We start from the raw sequence: 24,258 nt of genomic DNA on the forward strand, positions 1-24,258 counted from the left end.
TTTCCTCCTAGGTTCTGGCCTTTCTAGGGAGTTTTTCCTAGCCACCTTGCTTCTACACCTGCATTGCTTGCTGTTTGGGGTTTTAGGCTGGGTTTCTGTACAGCACTTTGAGATATCAGCTGATGTAAGAAGGGCTATATAAATAAATTTGATTTGATTTGAATCTGGCCCTCAAACCATCACGGTCACCTAATAATCCCCAGTTTACAATTGGCTCATTCATCCCCTACACTCCCCTATAACTATTCCCCAGGTCGTTGCTGTAAATGGGAACATGTTCTCAGTCAACTTACCTGGTAAAATAACAGATAAATAGAATAGGTTGACTTTTGTACTACGGGGGATAGTAGATTGACAGGCTGGTGCTTTTGCTGTTCGTTAGGCCTACTCATATGGTTGGCTAACAAAGTAAATGTGGACATTTCTTCCAATATCTTCAATATGCACCTCGGAATTGGATAAGGACTTGCGTAGCTGCGTCCCCGATGTGTCTGTCTTCACTTGTAGCCTGTGAGAAAGACCCAATCACGTGACGGAGAGCCATGTGAGTGAGAGACGCTTTGGATTGCGCAGCACACTCAGGGAGAAGGGCACAACACAGCACTCTGAGCCGCAAAAGGCATGGTTTTTTTGGGGGTGCATTACAGCCACAAAGGGTATGCCGCCGTTAAATTCGAGGCATTATCAAGTGCTTGTCAAATTGTGAATGAGAGACTATTGGAGTGTGTACAGCCTGCGCAAAAAAACAAAGCAGAGCTCATGCCTTTCAAGCACTTTTCATATCCTCGTTAGTCTCATCATGCAGCCTTACAATGTATTAAACATCAAAACATATAGCCCAACGTTTGTAGAACTAAAGTTACATTAATAACTCTAAAAACAACAGTATTATTTTCTTCTGAAATAGACTACATTTTCTTCATATCAGGCTTCTTTAGAACTGTCTAAAGTAAATCATGGATTTATTGTGAAGGTGTATGCTATATTACATGGATTTATTATACTTTTTAAAATGGCTTGTCGGCTTGGAAAATGTGTGGAAGCCAGGAGATGCTAAATGTGTTTATGTTAAGTAACGGTGAATTACCGTGAGACTGACAGTAATTTGCTTGACAATCATCAGCTGATGAAATTTTGTGACCGCCACATCCCTAGCTGCGACCATAGGAGTTGGCTATATAGCACAAACAGGTCTGGGACCAGGGTAGTGTTGAGAAAGGGCGTAGTGAGCCTACTCTGTGGCTCATAGGGCCCAATTCAGACATAGGAAATGACGCCTTTCCTAAGCTCTTATCAGTAGTTGGTATTTAGACTTTGCAGGTGTGGTTCCCTTGAGCTCTGCACACATTTAATTCATACACTGAAAACTTGCTGGCTAACAGATTTTCTCGTGGAGTTTTCATTAAATAGGGTTTTCAGGACCCTTATCTAAGGCCACCCCTTTAAATTTGGTGTACATTTTTAATTTGATTTTTCTCGACAGACTAACTAGAATATCTGTAGAGAACGGTTCAGAATATAGGGATCAATGAAAGAAAGTAATCTAATATATGCATATTCGTCTCCGTCTCAGCACCAACTGGTAGATGTAATAATACTCTTATCTTGTAGATTATTTAGGCAGTTTTAGGGTTAGGAAAGTGTTATGAATCGGTAACACTTTACACTCAGCGTTATGACACAGTCATAACAGCTGACATAACTTGTTATGATATGGTCATAACACATATTTAGACCTATTGTGACATATTGTGTTGTTTTATGGCTGGTTATGACACCTACAGTACATAAGAGTGTAGAAACCAGCACAACCTACCATGGTAGTTATTTATGGCTGGTTATGACACCTACATACTGTACATTCCCTTACGCGGTATGTTTGTTATCTTTTTTTTTTTAATTGACCATATTCAATTATAATTGTAATTACGCGCACATTGATGTCAGACATGCACCTACCCCAATGCTCTGTTGCTGATGACTGGGATGAATGCAGGAGCAGATTTCAGGAGCAGGACAAGACACCCTCTTTTTGACTGATATAAGGGCAGTCTGGCTCATATGCTTATGATGGTCCTAATGCTTATTAGTTATTTAAAATAATGATTAAATTATTTAAAGTATGATGAAAAAACATGCCGGTTAAGAATTCATAACAACAAAGGATTTAAGAAACAAACTTTCAAACGAAAGGATAAATGTGGGTTTTGACACTCTTATGTAGGTGTCATAACCAGCCATTAAATAATGCAATATATGTCACAACAGGTGTAAAAACATGGGTCATGACAGTGTTATGACCATATTATGACAGATTATTGTAGCTGTTATTACATATTGACATGGTTATGAATGTGTCATAATGTGTTATAACACTGGGTGTCAAGTAGGAATCATAAACAGGTTTGGAGAGCCTTTAAGCACTAAATATATTGATGAATAAAAAATAATGGTTTGAGTCATCCTGAAAGTTGGCATATTCAAGTTCAATCCATGAATATCTATATTTTTTAAGTGTACAATAGGGGTTGAACAATAGTCCTATAAATCTACCCTAATCATGGAAGTGTATGACAACTGTCCAGTCGTTGTGAACCGTGCTCCAGGTTTAACCTGCAACGTGTGGTCTGAGTTCCATAATGACTCAAATAGGCTACATGTCCCAAATGACTAATTATTGTATAACGTTAGACTATGATCCACTAATGCTAGCGACCCTCAGGAACAATTATACGGACGTATGGAAAGCAAGGTAAACAGAACTGAATGTAATGATGCAAAATGTAGGCTACAAATTTAAGGAAATGAACATTAAAGGGACAGTTATATATGTATGTGGGTATTACTGACGGTGGCTAAAATTACAATTCTGAATAACGGCACAATTTATTTATAGCCTACTTCGCTGTGACAAACGGGCCCCAATACATGTCATGTTCATATGATTTTCAGTTAGCTTCCATATGTCTGACTTCACATTCATCTCCAGGGATCATAATGGAAAATCATATAAAACAATTGCCATGTGTGTTTCAATTCTCCTTCTCCAAACAGATTACTAATTTACCTAGCTCTTATCAGTTTGTAATTTACAGTGCATAGAGCATGCTGTTATTTCTGTCTGAAAAAAGAAAGTAGCTTTTTCCACTTGGAATCGGCAAGTTCGCTCGACCTTATTCATGGTTTCCTCGCAATGAAGGTAGTGGAATTGTGAGGGAATTAAGTCAAGATCAGATCACACCTCCATCCCAAACCAATAGTGGGTGAATAGCCAGTGGCGTAGCGCAGTTTTCCAAGCATGTGCAGTATTATAGCTAATCTCATGCTATTTTACACATTTAGCCATGAGGTTGCAGTTTTTGCAGTTTTAGAGTTCAGGGTTTCTTGAAAGACGGGACAATTTAAATTTTTTCCCCCACAAATATTTGTCTTATTAACAACATTTGAAATGTACATTTTGATAGACCAAAGTATCAGCTATCACACCATGTGAAGGAACAACATTATGTTACATGATTTTATTTTTTTATCATAAAATGAAAATAAGTGGATTCATGTGAACTCCGTTAGACACCATAAAAGCCATTTAGTTGTTACAATGATTGGCCAACAAGTGTTTAAAGGCCTTAATTGTTTACTTCTAACGAGATTATTCAAAAATGTAATCCAAATCTCTAAACGTATTTTTATTGTTTTGTTTTATAGCACTATTGAATGCTTCAGGGCTAATTCCGTTAGCATTTTGGACTTATTTTCTTGATTTAGAACATATATTGACATTTTTACAGCAAACATTATCCCTTTGGTCTAGCCCAGAAAATGCTTCCATTGTTTAAGCATATGTTGCAGAACAGTGTACTAACAGACAATTTATTGACTCCATCAGTGACAGAGTTGTCAACAGATAATTAAAACAGACATATTTTTGCCTCTAAAAATACAAGTTAAATACAAACATTTGTAAAATATGGTAAATTATTCATTTGAAAATTGCCAATTAAAACAACCATTTTAGACAAATCTCACGGAGTTTACCAAATCTTCGGACACATCTTTTAGGAATCACAGTTTTGAGAGAAATATTGTTTAACATTCACAGAGGGCTATAGCAAGAAACCACATTAGATAGTTATTCAGTTAATATCCATTATTGCAAGTTTTTAGAATTTTAAACCCTTTTTTGGAGAGTTTGAAATTGGGATCCATTGCTCCGGAGCATGACAAGCATAGATCCGACATGGAAATTAATAATATTGAAAGTATTTAGAAAATTCCCAAAAACAAATCTTATCTCTTATAAAATTGCCCTAAATGTAAAGTATGAGCTTAAATAATGCACACAAAAAAAGAAAACGAATAAAAATTGTTACATTGCCGGACAAGGATTGTCCGAATTTCCTGCAACATTTTTGCAGTTTTAAAGCTAATTTCCTGTAATTCAAAACATTTATTTCATAGCATATGAACACTTCATAAGTTATCTGCGGGGCCCCCAAAGCTTGTCGGTCCCCCCCACCTTGCAGGGGCGTGCGCTTCGCCAGTGTGAATAGCATGCTATTCTCATGCTTAAGTTCAAGGTCAGAATATGCGTAGAGAGAAAAGTGCATAAAAAGGGAATTACGTTCTATTTACATGTGCTTGACTCCAGTCGGAATTCCCCCATAGTGAAAATCTGAGATAGTATAGGGAGAGTGACCACAGCTCAGTTTCGTCATTAGAGCCTTACCCTCCTATAATGCTCCCACTGCATTTTTAACACTTTCACATGTGGTTATACTGTAGACTGTTACAAACAAATGGTGTTCACTTTGATATTTTGTTCCCCTCAGTACAATCAGGAACTGCGTGTATAGGCTGTGCTGCTGTCACAAGCTAATTGTAGTCACTGTGATGTGTTTTTCCCCTCTCTCCTCAGTGTAATCAGTTGTGAAGAAGGCAAAGCACTGGCTGACTCGTGGAACGCAGCGTTCATGGAGTCCTCTGCAAAAGAGAACCAGGTGATGATGATGATGATGACTGGACATTCACTCCCAGAGCCATCAGATAGATGGAGTTTGACATCTACTGTAGTGTTGTAATGGGTGCCATCTTGGCACTGAATGTTCCAAGGCAATTACAGTCTAGTTTGAATACATACAGCAAGAGTAATGTAAAGGGAGAAACATTTGGTGCCGACATGGAAGATGGTTTGCCAAAGTGTAATACCTACAGCTTTGTTCATCATTCTCAGCTCATCAAGCTCTTTTTTATCAGTTCTCTGTCATTCCTGGGTAGGGAGGACAGAGCTAGGCAGGGGAATAGGGGGGCAGCAATGGTAGGGTAGACATTGATCAGACCCCATTTCTGTGCTATGACTGGTGAGGACTCCAGACCAGGGTGTCATTTTGATCTCGGTCCCCAGGAGGAGAGGCCTTTTTCAGGGGACGCTGAGGACAGCAGCCTGGGCTCCAGACAGAGGGAGAGCTTCCAATTGAATTTCTCATTCTCTACTTTGATGTACATGTTACTGGAGATGCGCACACACACAAACCAAACACACCTCTTCCAAGAAATGTTCCTCTGCTTTTCAGGAATAGGCCCTACTGCTGAGGAAGACCATAAAGGTTACCTATTGTTGCAGATCAAATGATTCTTTTGACTGATACTTCTTTAAGGCTGTTGCAGAATCTCTCCATAGTCTTTTCAAGGTTACAGTGGTTTTGTTGTAGGCACAGTGCAAGTAGTGACTTGGGGTGTCCTGCTTCAGATCAATATGTATGATGACCAAAGAAGTAACCGGCTGTTGTATTTGTTTTTTGAAGTTATTTAAATGATATGGCCTGAACGCATCATTCAACATAATTGTTATTTCCCCATTTTACCAAAGGAGGCATGTTGGATCCATTGGAAAGGAGATACCTAGTCCGTTGTACAACTGAATGCCTTCAACTGAAATGTCTTCTGCATTTAACCCAACCCCTCTGAATCAGAGAGGTGCGGAGGGCTGCCTTAATGGACATCCACATCTTCGGGGCCTGGGGAACAGTGGGTTAACTGCCTTGCTCAGGGGCAGAACAACAGATTTGTACCTTGTCAGCTCGAGGATTCGATCTAGCAACCTTTCGGTTACTAGCCCAACGCTCTAACCACTAGGCTACCTGCTGCCACATGCTGCTGTGTGTTGATGATATCAAAATAATGTTTGTATCAAATATTCCAGTGTTTTAACTTTCTTTCCCAGCAGCCACAATTCATCTGTCAATGTTTGGTTTTCTTTTACATTTGCTGGTGTGAACTGAACACAACATTTCACCATTTACCTACTTATTAAGCACAGAGTAGAGAAAACATCGGTCTGCACACTCCTGTTGTCTTGATATGGCATAATTTCCGTCCTCTGACTTCCTGTTTCCTGTGTGAGTCAGACGGCGGTGGAGGTGTTCAAGAGGACCATCCTGGAAGCGGAGAAAATGGAGGGGGGAGCCCCCCAGGGCAGGACGTCCTGCTCCCTGATGTAACCATCCGCCCCGGGCCCTCGCGCCCTGGGCCCTCGCACCCCGTCCCCAACCACAGCACTGGACACTGGGAAATCCCTCTACTTGAAGTGGCTAACTGCCTGTTCTCCTCCCTCGAGAAACGTCTTCTTTTTTTGTGTTTTTTTGGGGGGAAGGACAGAGGAAGACTTCGACATTAAGAGTAATTATCCATCCCAGCTTAGAGTACACTCGTCTCACCCCCCTCCCTCCCTGACTTCCCCTTCTTCTGAGAAACCAAACGTGGTGAAATATCGAGCCTTACTTCTCATTTAAAGCCTGTAATCTCGTTGCTATCTGACCCCCACCCCCTGCCTTCCCCTTGAAAAGTTTGTATAACAACGTATTTCTTAAGTTATTATTAAGGCCACTACAGTTGGCCAGCATTCATTCACTAGTATAGTGAATGTTGATTCCCTTTTTTTATTGTAATCATTAAATCTGCATATTGTTTCACTACAGTTTGATTTTCTGTCTGATTGTTTCTCAGAATTAGATTTTTTTTTGTTTTATACAAACTATCAGAATACACATGAGAATTATATATTTTGATATTACAGTATGTGATATGATATATCTTTTCCCTAACCTGTCTTGGGATAAAGGATTCAGTATTCTACTTTCTCTTGGCTCCTCTACCTCAGAACATGTTAAAAGGCTGAGGTTGCCACCCAGACAGGGAAACAGAATGTGTCATCACACCACTCCTCACTCTTGCCAGCTCTCAGAGCGGATCCGTGATAATTAACATTACCATGGAGAAATGGAAACCTGGTGGCTTGGATTAATATGTGCCCCCATGAGAGATCTAATCCTCATTATATTCCCCTCTATAATCCAGTTGGAGTAGAGTGGAGATAGTTACTGTCATGTAGAACCAATTATAGTACGGACTTATAGCCAGTCTTTCCTCCATAGAATACATGCATTACATCTGCCTAATGATGAATTTCATCATGGAAAAACAACCCTACCCTCTAGGCACTTGGGTAGATCTGAAAGGATGGGGTCTGGATCTATACTGAACAAAAATATAAACGCAACATGCAACAATTAACGATTTTACTGAATTACAGTACATATAAGGAAATCAGTCAATTGAAATAAATTAACAAGGTCCTATGGTTATCACGACTGGGAAGGGGTGCAGCCATGCCCAGCCAATCAGAATTAGTTTTTCCCCACAAAAGGGGCTTTCTTCCAGACAGAAATACTCTTCAGTTTAATCAGCTGTCTTGGTGGCTGGATCCCGCAGGTGAAGAAGCCACATGTGCTGGCATGGTTATACGTGGTCTGTGGTTGTGAGGTTGGTTGGACGTAGTGCCAAATTCTCTAAAACAACATTGGAGGTGGCTTATGGTAGATAAATGAACATCAACTTCTCTGCCAACAGCTCTGATGTACAGTTGAAGTCGGAATTTTATATACACTTAGGTTGGAGTCATTAAAACTCATTTTTTTCAAGCACTCCACAAATTTCTTGTTAACAAATTATAGTCTTGTCACGTCGGTTAGGACATCTACTTTGTCCATGACACAAGTCATTTTTCCAACCATTGTTTACAGACAGATTATTTCACTTATAATTCACTGTATCACAATTACAGTGGGTCAGAAGTTTACATACACTAAGTTGACTGTGCCTTTAAACAGCTTGGAAAATTCCAGAAAATGACATCATGGCTTTAGAAGCTTCTGATAGGCTAATTAACATAATTTGTGTCAATTGGAGGTGTACCTGTGGATGTATTTCAAGGCCTACCTTCAAACTCAGTGCCTCTTGGCTGATTTCCCCATTATGTCAAGCAAAGACCTCAGGAAAAGAATGCCTGAAGGTACCAAGTTCATCTGTACAAACAATAGTACGCAAGTATAAACACCATGGGTCCACGCAGCCGTCATACGGAAGGAGACACGTTCTGTCTCTTAGAGATGAACGTAGTTTGGTGCGAAAAGTGCAAATCAATCCCAGAACAACAGCAAAGGACCTAGTGAAGATGCTGGAGGAAAAAGGTACAAAAGTATCTATATCCACAGTAAAACGAGTCCTAAATTCACATAACCTGAGAGGCCGCTCAGCAAGGAAGAAGCCACTGCTCCAAAACCACCACAAAAACGCCAGACTACGGTTTGCAACTGCACATGGGGACGAAGATCGGACTTTCTGGAGAAATGTCCTCTGGTCTGATAAAACAAAAATAGAACTGTTTGGCCATAATGACCATCGTTATGTTTGGAAGAAAAAGGGGGACACTTGCAAGCCGAAGAACACCATCCCAACCGTGAAGCCTGGGGGTGGCAGCATCATGTTGTGGGTGTGCTTTGCTGCAGTAGGGACTGGTGCACTTCACAAAATAGATGGCATCATGAGGTAGGAAAATTATGTGGATATATTGAAGCAACATCTCAAGACATCAGTCAGGAAGTTAAAGCTTGGTCGCAAATGGGTCTTCCAAATGGACAATGACCCCAAGCATACTTCCAAAGTTGTGGCAAAATGGCTCAAGGACAAAAAAATCAAGGTATTGGAGTGGCCATCACAAAGCCCTGACCTCAATCCCATAGAGAATGTGTGGGCAGAACTTAAAAAGCATGTGTGAGCAAAGAGGCCTACAAACCTGACTCAGTTACACCAGCTCTGTCAGGCGGAACGGGTCAAAATTCACCTAACTTATTGTGGGTAGCTTGTGGAAGACTACCGAAACGTTTGACCCAAGTTCAACAATTTAAAGGCAATGCGGCCAAATATTAATTGAGTGTATGTAAACTTCTGACTCACTGGGAATGTGATGAAAGAAATAAAAGCTGAAATAAATCATTCTCTCTACTATTATTCTGACATTTCACAATCTTAAAATAAAGTGGTGATCCTAACTGACATAAGACATGGAATTTTTACTAGGATTAAATGTCAGAAATTGTGAAAAACTGAATTTAAATGTATTTGGCTAAGGTGTATGTAAACTTCCAACTTCAACTGTACATTCCTGCAGACAGCATGCCAACTGCACTCTCCCTCAACTTGAGACATCTGTGGCATTGATCATGCAGTTTATTCAACTTCTTGATATGCCACACTTGTCAGGTGGATGGATTTTCTTGGCAAAGGAGAAATGCTCACTAACAGGGAAGTAAACAGATTTGTGCACAAAATTTGAGCGAAATAAGCTTTTGTAAAATTTCTGGGATCTTTTTATTTCAGCTCATGAAAAAGGGGATCAACACTTTACATGTAGCATTTATATTTTTGTTCAGTATGATATGGCAAAACATCCTAGCCTATTAGAGGGCATGGAGAAGATTCTACCATATTGGTTATACCTATCCAATTCTCCCAGGGCTGAATCTCAATAGTCTGTGGCTTCCTCCCAGGGCTGAGTCTCCACAGTCTAAAGTGGATATCTTCTCTCCATCAGCACTGATCTGAAAACTACAGGATAGGTCAAAGCAGTATGGCGGATGCCTTCTGGGATTTTGTTTCCTCTGTCCAGCTCTTTCACGTTAGTGCAGAAGAAAGGAGACAGCAGATGCAAATGAGCTGTTAGTTAAATCTGGTGCAACACATTTCTCAGTATACTGACACTTATGTTTTTGAACATTGTCCCTGTTCAAGTAAATGTAATGACAATGAGCGGCAGCCACTTATAGAGATGTGCTCTTAGTTTCCATGGCGTCTAATAATGACAACTGAAGTGGGAAAGGGGGTACCTAGTCGAAGTGAATGAGATCGACATTACAGGCCTGCTACCCAGGCTATGATTGAGGGGCTAAATTATACAAAGATAGGGTGATCTATTTAACCTATTGGCCTGAGAGAGAGAAAGAGTCAGCATATCCAGAGGTAGAGAGACACTTAAAAGGGCTTATCGCCCTCTAATGGACTTGTTGGCGATCGATCAGCATTCAAGGGTAATAATCCAAACCACAATGCACTATCGGCAAGTCAGGAGATCCATTTACCTTCTCTATGTTCTCTTACAGAGCTTCAAGCTCTCCAAGATATTGCAATATTCCAATATTGAAAAACATTATTTTATGACATTGAAGAGTCAGTATAAATCTATATTTCTCACTTGAATGTACAGAGATAGTTCTGACATTCATAAACAGTTCATAAACAGACATTCATCACCAGATTTATATGCCCAGTGCGTTATTGTCATAACAGCCATATAAAACTATTACAAATCCTTAAAATGTCCCCCACACTTCGCATACAACATCACTGCCAATTCTAGTACTTCAGGTCAGAGGTCATCTAAATAAGGTGTGAACAATGGCAGGTCATAGTAGTAGTATTGTGTGGAGAGGGCAAGGGAATACTGAGCCTTTGATGTAGCGCTACACACTCTCTTCTCCCTCGTGGACCTATCACCTGGTTGCCATGATAACCACCCTCCCACCACACACAAACACACACACACTTCTCTCTGTCTTTCTCACTGTGCGGGCATGCCAGGCTTTTATTCAACTTGACCAGAAGAGAAGCGTAGCATGTGCAAAACGGCCTGCACAAAGCCCTGGCCAAGCAAAACCCTTTGTTGTCCTCCTGTTTAGTCTCTCTACAGCCAAAGCCCAGAATCAGCAGTGCCAACAGTTGAAGGAAAAGTGCCCACCCAGCAAAAGCCCTAAGTCCTCCATTGTGTGTCCTTTGTGTGGCAAGCCTCGCGATACTTTCCGGCACGGCCCCGGACGTATATATTGAGGTGTCCAACTTTTTTACTGTTACACTTTACTTGTGGGCCAGGTTGGACAGTATCCAGTGGAAAATGTCGCAGTATTCTGGAAAGGTAAGCTGCACCTGGGTCTTCCTGTATACACACAGCATCAGGTAGGTTACCACTGGGACATAACTGAATGGACAGCCAGGCCAGGTCCCCTTTGAAAAATAGGTATTTGGACCTCAATGGGACAACCAGGTAAAGGTTAGAGAGAACTCCAGCCAATAAACATATAGGTTTGGGAGTGTATGCATTTAACAGGTAGTGTAGGTGTGATAAAATGAGTTTGGTAATTTGGAGGCAATCCCTGGTGAAAATGTGAGATTTGGAGATTGTTCTAAACAGTGCCATAATTCTGTTTGTCTTGCTGGGAGAAATGTTACATCTGTCAAGGGAGTTAAAAGATTATATCTAAAAGAGCAAGTCCTGGGAGCATTTCATGTATTTATTTGATTTAAACTATCAGTGGCCAGTATGGATAATTAGTTGGTGGCTGGCCAATAGGAATAGACATACCATAGTCTTGTATGCATACTGCTGCTAAAGCCAACTCTAGTCTTTTAATAGCTATAGTTGGTTTCAGCACATAAATACAGCATGGAAACAAGACTGCATGACAAAATCTGGAAAGCTGAAGCGTTCTAGTTTCCACGATTAGAAATGAAAAGGTAACATCCAATTGAGCCGACATATGCAGCGTTTACCTTGAATGAAGTCTGTAAAGCTGAACTTCCGCGATGTGGATTGAATAGACACTCCAGTGACAAAGTGTTCATCAAGCCTCTAGGCTGGGATCCAAACGCAATCGCTTTGGACCGTTTCACTACATTTGGCTAAGTGAACAATAAAATGAAATGGAACAATGGAGTTTGCATCCAAAGACTATCCCACCAGGACTTTGGTTCAAATACTATTTGAAATCGTTCAAATACTTTAAGCGTTTGCTTAAGCCTGCCTGCAGTGGCAGCTGGGTGGGGTTTGCACTTTTGGGATTTTTCTATGGGTTGCATTGCAACAGGCAAGCTCAATCAAGCCAGTTTATAGTATAATGATATTAAATATTATTTGAACCCAGGTCTGTTGGATGCCAGGCTATCCTACCTCGACCTCCCCACCCTAACTAATGAACTGTGGTGTTAACCTCCTCACCCACCCAACACAGATCACCTTCTACGAGGGAAAATGCTTCACCGGCAGGCAGCTGGAGGTCAGGGGCGACTGCGATAACTTCCAGGACCGTGGCTTCATGAACCGCGTCAACTCCATCCGTGTGGAGAGCGGCGCCTTCTGCTGCTTTGACCACCCCGACTTCAAGGGACAGCAGTACATCCTGGAGCACGGCGAGTACCCCGAGTTCCAGCGTTGGAACAGCCACAACGACCACATGGGCTCCTGCAAGCCCATCAAGATGGTGAGAGATGGGGTTAAGGGTTCCGGATTGTAGGGATAGGGGTTGAGGCTTAAAGGGATAGGTTAAGGTTTGAAGGGAAAGGGTTAAGGGTTAAGAATTTAAGGGACAGGGGTTAAGGCTTAAAGGGATAGGGGTTAAGGGTTAAGAATTTAAGGGACAGGGGTTAAGGCTTAAAGGGATAGGGGTTAAGGGCTAGGGGGGTGCTATTGAGGATGATGAGTGGTTATGTTATAGAGCCATTTTCTACTTTAAAAGACTTTCAAAGATACTTTAGATTCTTCTGGCTCATCTTCATTATAATAGTATTCCGCTGTTGAAAAGCGTGTATGAAATCCAAATGCAGACTCATGTTAACTCCTCTCCTCTTCTACTGTGTCTTGCAGCACGGTGAGCACTACAGAATGGAACTGTTCGAGGCCTGTAACTTCTCTGGCCAGTGTGTGGAGATCTGTGATGACTGCCCATTCCTGCAGAGCCGTGGCTTCAGCAAGAGCTGCATCAACTCCATCAAGGTCTACGGAGACGGAGCGTAAGTAACACACCTATAGCCACAGACTGCAATCACACACACGTAAAACTGTGAAATCAGAGATAAACACAAACAGAGAGATACTTTTACAGTGATTAAACATTTGGATCTATTTTTGTTGAGCTAAGATATCCAACCTTTTAGCATGTGTTAAGTTGGAACATAATTGTAACACATATGCTAACGATCTAGCAGGTAAAGCGTAGACACTGCTGAATTCCTAAATAACTAATTCCACTATTCACAACTGTGGTCCCAACTGTTATTTTCCAGGAGTGAGTTGAATATTAAAGGGGAAGTTCAGGATTTTACAAGTTGATGTTAAATGGATCCTCACCCTGAAAGTAGTATATTTTTAAAAGCCAAGACACCTTTATGTAACATCAAACCACAGATGTAGTTGATGTGAGCTGATTTGATGAGTGATAGATTTATCAAATACTATGTAATTGATTAATTTAATGGAGAGACTATAGCTATTAGCGAACACACGATACATTTCTAGATTTTATGTAATATCCTGATAACATCATTAAATTACACATAGATATATTTAGGCCATTACTGCTATTCCATCTTCTCTAACAGTGTGTGAATTGAGCAGATGTGTCACCATTTCTAACCTGTCTGTTTCCTTCTGTAGCTGGGTGATGTACGAGGAGCCTAACTTCCGCGGCCGCATGTACATCGTGGAGAGAGGAGACTACTGCAGTCACAACGAGTGGCAGGCCGAGGACCCCAACATCCAGTCCATCCGTAGAGTGGTCAACTACTTCTAAACCGCTTCCCCTGTCCCGCATGGACTGTGACTTTCACCATTCTAGAAATGTACAATAAAAAAATACATTTAAAAAACATAATACCACAAATGTATTTTTATCGAACACTTGTCGTGTTATGTTTCTGTGAGATACGTGTGCGTGTACGAGGGTCTATATAGAGCAGTGGTTTTCAACCTGGGTACTAGGACCCCTGGGGGTACCCAGCCTATCCACAGGGGGTACTTGGGAAGACTCATTAAGAATATAGGCTTAACGATTGATTGCACATGAGGGGGTACTTCGAGAGCAAAACATATCTGGAGTAAAGTACCCCAAAAAGGTTATGATTAGATAGCACAGGAGGTTGGTGGCACCTTAATTGGGGAGGATGGGCTCGTGGTAATGAATCAGTGGAATGGTATCAAACGTGTTTGATGACATTCCATTTGCCCCGTTCAAGACATTATGAGCCATCAGCAGCCTCCACTGGTAGATAGAGCACAGGCATAAGAAAAATACATGTTCATACTATCACTCATTCACAACTGTGAATAATGAGGCACAAATACATATTCATTGCAAAGGAGTATTTATTGTATGTAATAACAGGTTCTTAAATTAAATGCAAATGCCTTTGAACCGAAAGGCAACCTGAACTATATGGCACTAAGACCAGTCATGTATTGTCATATTGGTAATCAAACTCCATGAAAACCACAACTGAAATAAAAACTGAATTTAACCAACTTAATTTCGTGATTAAATGACTTAAAGGGATCTCGAATACTAAAACAGAGCACAAAGACAAATGTATTTCAGTTGGAGAAACATTTTGTACACAAGCAACCAAAAATCCCTTTACGATACAATTATAAGCCTCACATTCTAAACAGGGTTGAAATCTCAAACATTAACCTTCAAATAATCCAAGTGATTAGAATGGGGAGAACACAGTCCCCTCTAGAGCATAAACCAGTCAGCAGATTAACTTTCTGATTTCCTTTTTTGATTGATGTTAGTGCACTTCCAATCTGTTTCACATGTTTAAATGACAATTAACACTTTAGTACAAAAAACAGAATGTAAAAATGTTGATGTATCGCTATGGGGAAAAAAAACAATAACAAACCTAATTTGGGGTCTAAAAACACCGAAATCAAACACCCTTGTTTTAGGACGTGGTGGAAGTGCTTTAAAAATGGCCGCCGGCTGGACGGCGCTTTAGCTGGAGGGGGTACAGTTCCTGTGGAGGTAGGACTTCATCTGAGCTATGACCTCACTCTCCTCCTCCAGGGTCAGGTCCAGGTAGTCTTCTTCATGTCGGGGGATGTCCTCCAGCACCTCATTCACCAGGTCTACGTCCATAGGGTCCTCCCCTTGGCTCCCAGAGCCTGGACACACCAATGACAAGTGTCATGTTCATTAGGACTCTCCTTTGGGGATTTGGGTATAAATGGCATCCTGGTGCCTTAAGTATCAGCAGCATATTGAATGCCTCTTTCTCACATAGACCTCTCAACAGTGGAACACTAGCCAGTGTATGTGACAATAAAACAGATTTTTTTAAATTATTTATTCAATAAGACCTGTATTGTTCTATTAACGGAGTAATGAGAGCGTGCATCCGTCTGTTCATCTGCATGCTTCTCTGTGTACGTACGTGTGTGAATGTGAGTCCTACCTGCGGACTCAGAGGAGGTGCTGGGCTCCTCGGACACTGAGGAGGGGGGAGAGGGGGAGAGCAGCTCTGGGGGCAGGACCCCCTGGTTGTCCAGCAGCAGCTGGGTGGCCTCTTGCACGTCTCCCCCCGTCAGCCTCAGTGCAGCTTCGGCAGCCTCCGGCTCAAAGCCCAGGTATAACAGCTATGCAGAGGGAAGGATAAGGTACCATACTAAACTGATAAACATACCTTTTATACTGAAATAATGACGAGAGCGAGTGAGTGAGCGAGAGCTCGAAAGAGGTAGGGGATGTTACCTGCTCAACCTTGGATTGATCTATGGGGAGCTCTGTGTTGTGGTTGGTTACAGCAGCAGACTCAGCCTGGGTGGACTCTAGAAGAATCTAGGGGGAAACAAGCAAACAAGGATCAAGTAATACAAAAAAAATACATATTAGCAAAGTATGCTAGCCTGCACCTACACTCTTCTGCTAGATAATGTTGCTTCATGGCTCTGGTTATGGTAACATGTGATGGTTGGCATATCATCTTTCATGGCATATTGAGAAACAATGTGTGTTTTTGCAGTAGCAGCGACTGCCTCTCACCCCATAGGCTCTGTCCATGTCCCCATCTGCCTGATGGAGGGCCCGGGCAGCGTCTCTCTTGGAGTAACCCAGCTCTCGGAGGGTGGCCAAGCCCTCCATACGCCTCCTCCTCCTCTCCCTCTCCTGCTGTTTCATCTCCTCCCTCTCCTGACAGGGACAGACAAAACCATAGAATTACACTCAATATGGCCACCGCTCCACCCATCATGGGACACTGACTTGAATAGTTCTAGTAAGTGTATTTCTATGATTATAACAGCCCTGATAACTTAGTTGCTATTAGGAAATGTTTCGTATCATCTGCAACTACATCAAGTGAGAACGCTGGTCCCTTTTTTCCACCACTGTGTGCCGGCCTCTCTTTCCTTAATATGGGACTTATTTAATTCATAGAAATATAATAACTAGAATGGACATTACCATTCAAGTCAACATTGCGTCATTCTATTGCTCAGGGGGGACCCACCTGTCTCCTGTGGGTGATATGCAGCGCGGCCTCGTCTACGTTGCCGTGGCAGGCCCTCAGGCCTAGACGGGCCTCCTGCTCAGAGAAACCCAGACCCATCAGCCCTGTCATCTTCCCTGGGTCCAGACACAGACGCCCATACAGGTCCTCCACCTATAACACAGCAGGAGTAAGAGGTAGAATCAGTAATATGACATTATATTATAGTGAGGTGCCTCCCTGCTTATAGAAATGTTGTTGTTAATGTCTGAAGACAAGACAATCTGGAAGCAGGACTCCAGATTGTACAGCCAGATGATGTACTGTACCCGCATTAGCTTCTGTGTGGCCTGGTGTTCGTTACCATCCAGGTACGCCAGTAAGCTCTGTAGGAGGTACAGCCTGAGGAACAGCACCTCCTCTCGTCCTGTGTTTCCCTGAAAACAAAATTAAATTAATAAAATGTACTATATTACAACTTTTATGAAATTCAGATCGACATAGGTGGGTAGGGGCTAGCCGTTGTTTGTTAACAGAGCCATAGACCAGTGATGGTGGTTTATCACCTTGATCTGCATGAGCCTCTGCTGCTGCTCTCCGTAGCACTTGAGGAAGCAGTCCTCGGCTCTCTGCAGCCTCTGCTTGCCGTCGTCCAGGCAGGACAGGGCCTCCAGGGCTCTGTAGCACCACACGATGTCCAGCTGCAGTACTGCATAGTTGTCCACCGTGCTCAGGAGCACGGAGCCACATGTACTGTGGAGAGAGACACAAAATATATATCTTACATCAGTCTTAATAAAAATCTGGATCAGAGGAACTGTACAATTGTATTAGAGGTGAAACAGAACGTGTAGTAGAAGTCGTACACATTCAAAGTCAAATGAAATGATAACACCATAAAATTATCAGACATTTTTAATCAGACATTGACGGTTTTAACCAAAAGTTAAATGTGTGTTTTGACCAATATCTGCTTCGACAAAGGATTTCTGTGATTGTAGCCGAAGGTGTTTTACCCAAACTGGTCGTCAGCTTGCAGCAGGTGGCACAGAGCAGCGTCGTACTGTTTCCTCTTCATCAGAGCGCGGCCTTTCTCGTGGAACCCCATGGCTAGAATCAAAGCCTGAGGACAACAATCACACAGCATTAGAAATAGTCAAGAGATTGTGTGGTGTGGAGTCACAATCAGTGGAGGTTAAATTCACACAGAACACATGGCAAGAATCATAGTTACCATTCAAGCCACACGTTGTGTGAGCTTGCTGTCCACTTGTACTGCTTATCATGGCAGTTATGAATATAATATTGCTCATATGTTCATGAGTCCTTTGTCTAGACTACCTTTTTCTCTCTGTGAGGTATTTTCAGAGGGTTCCCCTTCTGATCAGCAATCTCTAGGAATGGAGTTGTGGCTGGGTCATCGGTGCCATCTACAATGACAACCAAACCACAGAACCACCATAAAATAACACTCCTGTAGCGTTGTGATTGGTTAAACGCAGTATGAGGGTCTTACTGAGAGGATCTGGATGCCTAAAATGACAACCAAGCCAAAGAACAAGCATGAAGTAATATTCCTGTAGCGTTGTGATAATTGTGATTGTGTTTAAAAGCAGTGTCTCACTAACCTCTCTCGGAGAGGATCTGGAAGCCCTTCTGGGTTCTCTGGAGACTCTGGTCCTGGGTTTTCTTCTTCTCCTCCTCCTCCACCATCTGTTTCTTCCTCTCAGGCTCGCTCACCCGCAGAACCATAATCTTACTGTTGTTCTTCACGTCCTGTTCATCCAGACGCTTCTCTGTGAAGAGAAACCGTTTCAATGCTTGCAAAGTTGAGAGAAAAAAAAATAAGAAACCTGCACACTGCTCTTGCTAGTATCACTGCTCTTTATTATAAGCTTTACGTATCGGACTTAAGGCCTTCGTCAGAGCTTTTGCATGCAAAGCTGAAATGACCAAACATAATGAGAGTTCAGATGCATTGATTAGAGGGAGGGTTGTGGCAACTAGGCCTAAATGGAACTTACCAGGAGTCAGTGTCTTCCCATTCAAAATTAACTTGATGTATTTCAGTCCATATTGTTCAGCAATCCTATACAAATGTAGGAAGAAAGTAGCACTGTATAGCCTTGTGACCTTAGACATAATAGGCCTAATAAGACACTTCACCCACTGATAACATAAAAGATTGACATTGTGATGGCCATTTTCACTTACCTAGCCATGATATCTTGTGCAAGGACATCCAGTTTAGTCTCTAAATAGTTCTTCTTCTTGACATCCTAAAGCAATCAGGTAAAAATCTGGAATTACTTGTTTATTTTCTGTAGGGTGTGTCAGGGAAAACACACCCACCAACCCTCAAACTCAAAACACACACACACAAACCTTTTTCCCGTCTTTAGGCAGAAGAAGTTCCAACGTGGCCACAAATGTCTCTCTATAGGTCTTATTCCCCATTCCTCTCTTTACTGCTTGGGATCTGATGCTCTCCAAGGCACTTGCCACTTCAGACACAGAGAAGCACACAATGGCTGCATAGTTCACTGCAAGCTGCTGTAATGACAACAGTGATAAAGACAGACACACAGACAGGCATAGTTAAAAACTATCACACAAATCTGACTCATAGTCAGGTGACAGACCAACCAGCTGAATGAACATCAACACAGTTAGAATGGCTATAACTTCCTAGCTAATGTTACCTGCAGAGGTTGCTGTCCTGCCTGGTTGTATCCTGTGGTGTAAGGTGGGTTCCAGAGCTGAATCTTATCTTGTTTTAAAAGATTTACCAGCTTTGCCTGAATATGCATCTCAGCCATTCTCAAAACTGTGAAAGAAATATGGTAGGAAAAGTGCAAGTGAACAGCTAGCCCGCAAACAATAGGGGAATTCCGCAGGATGAAAAAGTACGAAAATGTATGTACTCACTACTGTAAGTCGCTCTGGATAAGAGCGTCTGCTAAATAACTAAAATGTAAAATGTATGAGTAGAACTAACTAGCTACAGTAGGTAGAGCCAACATTATTGTATGCTAACTACGCAGTCGCAAACAACAACAACAGCTGCGACGCGGTCCCTTGCTCACGCAGGATAAATACGACACATTCGTTGTTTCAGGTTTATTTAAAGATTTACCAAATTAATGATTCAGTCACGTTGGAAGTGTTAACCTTGTCGCCGTATTATTTTGATAGGAACGTGTTGAAACGAGGTTTTTAATGTTATTCTTCTCTTTCACTTCCGTACTAAGGTAAGTCACGAGGTCCAATTTGTCTTCGCTCCCTACTCGGTGGCAAAGCACATAACTTCTAGAAAGTACTCCACCACAAGTATGTCCAATGATTTAAAATATGTAGGTTATTCATTTACATTTTTGGTTGTATTTCATTCCACCTGTTATTACCCTTAATGCAGTGGTGTAAAGTACCTAAGTAAAAATACTTTAAAGTACTACATAAGTAGTTTTTTGGGGTATCTGTAATTTACTTTACTGTTTATATTTTTGCCACATTTTACATTGACTTCACTACATTCCTAAAGGAAATAATGTACTTTTTATGCCATAAGTTTTCCCTGACAACTAAAAGTACTCGTTACATTTTGAATGCTTAGCAGGACAGGAAAATGGTCCAATTCACAGACTTATCAATAGAACATCCCTGGTCATCCCTACTGCCTCTGATCTGGCGGACTCACTAAACACACATTTATTTGTATTTATTTATTTTTATTTAACCTTTATTTATCTTTATTTATCTAGGCAAGTCAGTTAAGAACAAATTCTTATTTACAATGACGGCCTACCAAAAGGCAGAAGGCCTCTTTTTGGCGCAGGGATAAAATATATATATATATATTTATGACAAAACACACAACTGTCAATAAGATTGTCCATGATTGAGTCTTTGAATGAAGAGATTGAGATAAAACTGTCCAGTTTGAGTGTTTGTTGCAGCTCGTTTCAGTTGCTAGCTGCAGCGAACTGAGAAGACGAGTGACTCAGGGATGTGCGTGTTTTGGGGACCTTTAACAGAATGTGACTGGCAGAATGGGTGTTGTATGTGGAGAATGAGTTCTACAGTAGATATCTCAGATAGGGGGGAGTGAAGCCTAAGATGGTTTTATAAATAAGCATCAACCAGTGGGTCTTGCAATGGGTATACAGTATGACCAGTTTACAGAGGAGTATAGAGTGCAGTGATGTGTCCTATAAGGAGCCTTGGTGGCAAATCTGATGGCACATGCTACGTTTGTAAATTATGTCTGAGTGTTGAAGTGTTCCCCTGGCGATCTGTACATTTTTATGTTTGATTTTTGATTTAACCTTTATTTAACTAGGTAAGTCAGTTAGAAACAAATTCTTATTTACAATGACGGCCTAATGATGTCTGAGTGTCAGGGGTGTAAAAATACTTTAGAGTACTACTTAAGTAGTTTTTTGGGCTATCTGTACTTTACTTTACTATTCATATTTTTGACTACTTTTACTTTTACTTCGCTACATTCATTAAGAAAATGTTGTACTTTTTACTCCATACATTTTCCTTAACACCCAAAAGTACTCATTACATTTTGATTGCTTAGCAGGACAGGAAAATGGTCCAATTCAGTTATCAACCAAACATCCCTGGTCACCCTTACTGCCTCTGATCTGGCAGACTCGCTAAACACACATGCTTTGTTTGTAAATGATGTCCGAGTGTTGGGGTGTGCCCCTGGCTTTCCGTACATAAAAAAAAAAACATGCAATCTGGTTTGCTTAATAAGGAATTTGAAATGATTTATACTTTTGATACTTAAGAATATTTCAAACCAAATACTTTTATACTTTTACTTAAGTAGTATTTTACTGGGTGACTTACTTTTACTTGAGTCATTTTCTATTAAGGTGTCTTTACTTTTCTATTAAGGTGTCTTTACTTTTTTTTATGACAGTTGGATACTTTTTCCACCACTGCTGAGTGTTGGAATGTTCCCCTGGTTATCTGTAAATTATGTCTGAGAGTTAGTGTTCCCCAGGCTATCTGCATGTCCCCAGTGAAAGTTGCACCCATGGTTTGGGTTTAGATTAGGAGATGGCTCGGTCCTCATTTTATGATTCTACCAACACGATTGGAGTTTAGCCTACAACAAAATGCAGAGAGAGACTGACACAAATGACAACACAGAATAGTAGAAGCGAAGGAAAGAACATCAAAAGTATGGTACCTTTTTAAAAGACAAAGAGTTTTGATGGGATGTTTTAATATTCAATATGCATGTAGAAGTAGCATACTGTACAAAGATATTTAATCACTGCATCATCACACTGTCTGCACATTCCATCTGGATTGCTGGGATTAATCTTACTGTATGACAATAATAGGCTATGCACACCAGAGAATAATCAGCCATTTTCCACTCATTTGTTCAGTGGCACACAGTCCTGCAGACTCACTGGGGGAAATATATTCCCTTCTCAAACAAACACATTTAGGCTCCAATGAGATGAAACTCAAACGTTAACATAGAGGTCTAAAACAGGGTAAGGCACAGCAACTTACATGACATTATTAACATGTAAATGGCTGCATAGCAAATGTCCTTATAGCAACTCAACAATATTGTTTTTAATGCAGAAACACAGAACACATATTGCACTATAGCAGACTCCCTCTCTTATCAGAATGATGTGTACATCCCAAGTCTCCTGGCAGCCTCTGACTTCTTGGGCCCTTTTCTCTGGGGGAAGGGGTAGTGGTGAAGGGGGCTGGAGGAGAACAGAGGCGGCTGCTGGCCCCCAAAACTCAGTTGTCTGGACAAAACGACTGGGGCTGAGAACTTCTGGGAGCCTGAAATGCTGTTACTGGTACTCAACTCTTCAGAATGGATAGAAGTAGAATCCCCCAAGACTTTGTCACTGGACATCTCAGGACAGTCCTCAGAGAGCGAAGTTAAACTGGAAGAATTGCTGCCGGTGAATGTGGGGTTTGGATGAGATGCTATGATACCGTTGGTCCGTCGGTGGATTCCCAAGTGTGTGTACCATGGGGCTATCTCCAGGTGCCTAACGAAATCAATCTCAGCCTCTGACACCGTCCTCTTCCTCTCATGTGTGCTCTTCATCTCCTGGTTGACCGGGACCATGTTGACCAGGGCTTTCCCACTGATCTCTGTTGCGTCATCAGCTGATACTGTCGGGGAATAGAATAGAAAAGTAAACACAGGTTAACAGACATTTGCAATCAACCTTTCAGCTCAGAATTTTTTTTCTATAATAAAGTGCTTACTTATGTAGTCATGTTATTGTAACAAAAATATAACTTGTGTTCAAATGACACCACACACACACACACTTCCAGAAGCCTATAGCCCAGCCAGCAGATCTGACCTTCTTGCTTACAGCTACATTAGGTTTGGATAGACTTCCTGTACATATTACCTAAACTACCTCTTACCCTTGCACATTGACTCGCGCTGGTACTCCTTGTATATGGCCTCTTTATTGTGATTTATTGTGTTACTATTTTCAACGAGCAAATGTTCTTACTTTTTACTTCTGCGTTGTTGGGAAAGGGCTCATAAGTGAGCATTTCATGGTAAAGTCTACACCAGTTCTATTCCATTGGCGCATGTGACAAATACACTTTTATTTGAATGGGACTATTCTAAAGTACAAGGCATTTGTCATCCCTGGATTGAGGTATGTTTTCTGAACAATATATTGCAGGGGCTCCACAGGTGTTCACGAAAGAAGTCTGTCCGCCCCTGGCGCAGCTGTAAGGGTCAGGTCTACTGGCTACCTATAGTCTACAGTAACTGCCATTTTTGTTGTTCAAAGCAGACGATCAGGATAATCTGTTGTATGAAGAAACAAAAGTAGCCAAGACTAATTCAGTCAAAACTACTGAAATTCACATTATATAAATCCATTATAGATACAAAAGACCAAGGATGCAGAACATCGGCGACAATGTAACATCAGCTTGTTGCCAGACAAAACTTTAGACAAAACTGGTTGTGTGCATGCCAAGCTCGCACAGCACTCATCGAAAGAGTTGCCTACCTTGTCTGAATAAAACCACCCGGGTCTTTTGTTTCTCTTTAGTGCAGTTGTACTGTTTTCTCAAAAGTGCAATGTCCTGGTTCATCCTGGATCGGTTCGCGACAATTTCGCGTTGGTCCTCAACAAAATGACTCAGGTCTCCGGCTGTTTCCCTACGACTCCAGGATCTTATCGGTTCACAGGAACACGTCGAATTGCAACAGGAGCACCAGCGCGACAACATCCTGTTTGCATTGACGACCTATTTAGATTTTTATTTCCCCAATCAAAAGAAGGCACAACTGACAGAATGAAAAGTTGCCTATTTAACTGCCCGCCGCATGTAGAATAGCCCACGGCACTGTCTGCATCTGATTAGGTGTGTAGTGTAACCTGTGTACAGTGGTTCAGCAGTTTAATTGATGTGCAAACAACTGAGGAGAACTGAAGTTTAGCCTTTTCTTTTACAAAAGACCAAGTAGTTGCAGTGCAATGTGTAGTTTAGCTAGTTATGGTGAAAGGTGAAAACTGCTTATCTGTATGATAGAATACAGTAAAATAGGTGAATAGGTTAGTATGACTTGAT

The 24,258-nt window shown here is 41.4% G+C and overlaps 4 protein-coding genes across 8 annotated transcripts in view; 2 read left to right on the forward strand and 2 right to left on the reverse strand.

Annotated features, from left to right (window-relative positions):
• Positions 1–6,973, forward strand: part of LOC115150267 (GTP-binding protein Rheb) — a 34,595-nt gene extending 27,622 nt beyond the window's left edge. For all 3 annotated transcript variants that reach the window (XM_029693385.1, XM_029693376.1, XM_029693394.1), the window contains 2 exons: positions 4,916–4,997; positions 6,405–6,973. In XM_029693385.1, coding sequence (XP_029549245.1) covers positions 4,916–4,997; positions 6,405–6,497 — 175 coding nt within the window. In that variant the 3' untranslated portion in view covers positions 6,498–6,973. The remainder of the gene's footprint in view (positions 1–4,915; positions 4,998–6,404) is intronic.
• Positions 6,974–11,213: 4,240 nt separating this feature from the next.
• Positions 11,214–14,033, forward strand: LOC115150299 (gamma-crystallin N-B). The gene is made up of 4 exons (XM_029693437.1): positions 11,214–11,302; positions 12,396–12,644; positions 13,028–13,173; positions 13,817–14,033. The coding sequence occupies exons 1-4, from the start codon at positions 11,282–11,284 to the stop codon at positions 13,950–13,952; spliced, it is 552 nt and encodes a 183-aa protein (XP_029549297.1). The 5' UTR covers positions 11,214–11,281; the 3' UTR covers positions 13,953–14,033.
• Positions 14,034–14,506: 473 nt separating this feature from the next.
• On the reverse strand, positions 14,507–19,934 carry LOC115150284 (NEDD8 ultimate buster 1). 3 transcript variants are annotated; one of them, XM_029693404.1, is made up of 15 exons: positions 19,784–19,934; positions 19,350–19,474; positions 19,033–19,200; positions 18,862–18,926; positions 18,672–18,736; positions 18,276–18,443; positions 17,989–18,077; positions 17,664–17,770; positions 17,214–17,400; positions 16,977–17,084; positions 16,669–16,821; positions 16,203–16,349; positions 15,912–15,998; positions 15,595–15,796; positions 14,507–15,325 (listed from the first exon to the last, which is right to left on the reverse strand). In XM_029693404.1, exons 2-15 carry the CDS (start codon positions 19,464–19,466, stop codon positions 15,156–15,158), a joined length of 1,833 nt encoding a protein of 610 aa, XP_029549264.1. In that variant the 5' UTR covers positions 19,467–19,474; positions 19,784–19,934; the 3' UTR covers positions 14,507–15,155. The 3 variants fall into 3 exon arrangements, with proteins under 3 accessions (XP_029549264.1, XP_029549282.1, XP_029549273.1); XM_029693422.1 differs by having other exon boundaries at positions 15,616–15,796; positions 19,784–19,933; XM_029693413.1 differs by lacking the exon at positions 19,784–19,934 and having other exon boundaries at positions 19,350–19,756.
• Positions 19,935–21,874: 1,940 nt separating this feature from the next.
• On the reverse strand, positions 21,875–24,013 carry LOC115150305 (uncharacterized). Its single transcript, XM_029693448.1, has 2 exons — positions 23,694–24,013; positions 21,875–22,821 (listed from the first exon to the last, which is right to left on the reverse strand). Exons 1-2 carry the CDS (start codon positions 23,914–23,916, stop codon positions 22,310–22,312), a joined length of 735 nt encoding a protein of 244 aa, XP_029549308.1. The 5' UTR covers positions 23,917–24,013; the 3' UTR covers positions 21,875–22,309.
• Positions 24,014–24,258: the final 245 nt, after the last annotated feature.

This window comes from Salmo trutta, chromosome 2 (genome assembly GCF_901001165.1).
Source record: "Salmo trutta chromosome 2, fSalTru1.1, whole genome shotgun sequence".
In the NCBI taxonomy this organism is placed as follows: Eukaryota; Metazoa; Chordata; class Actinopteri; order Salmoniformes; family Salmonidae; genus Salmo; species Salmo trutta.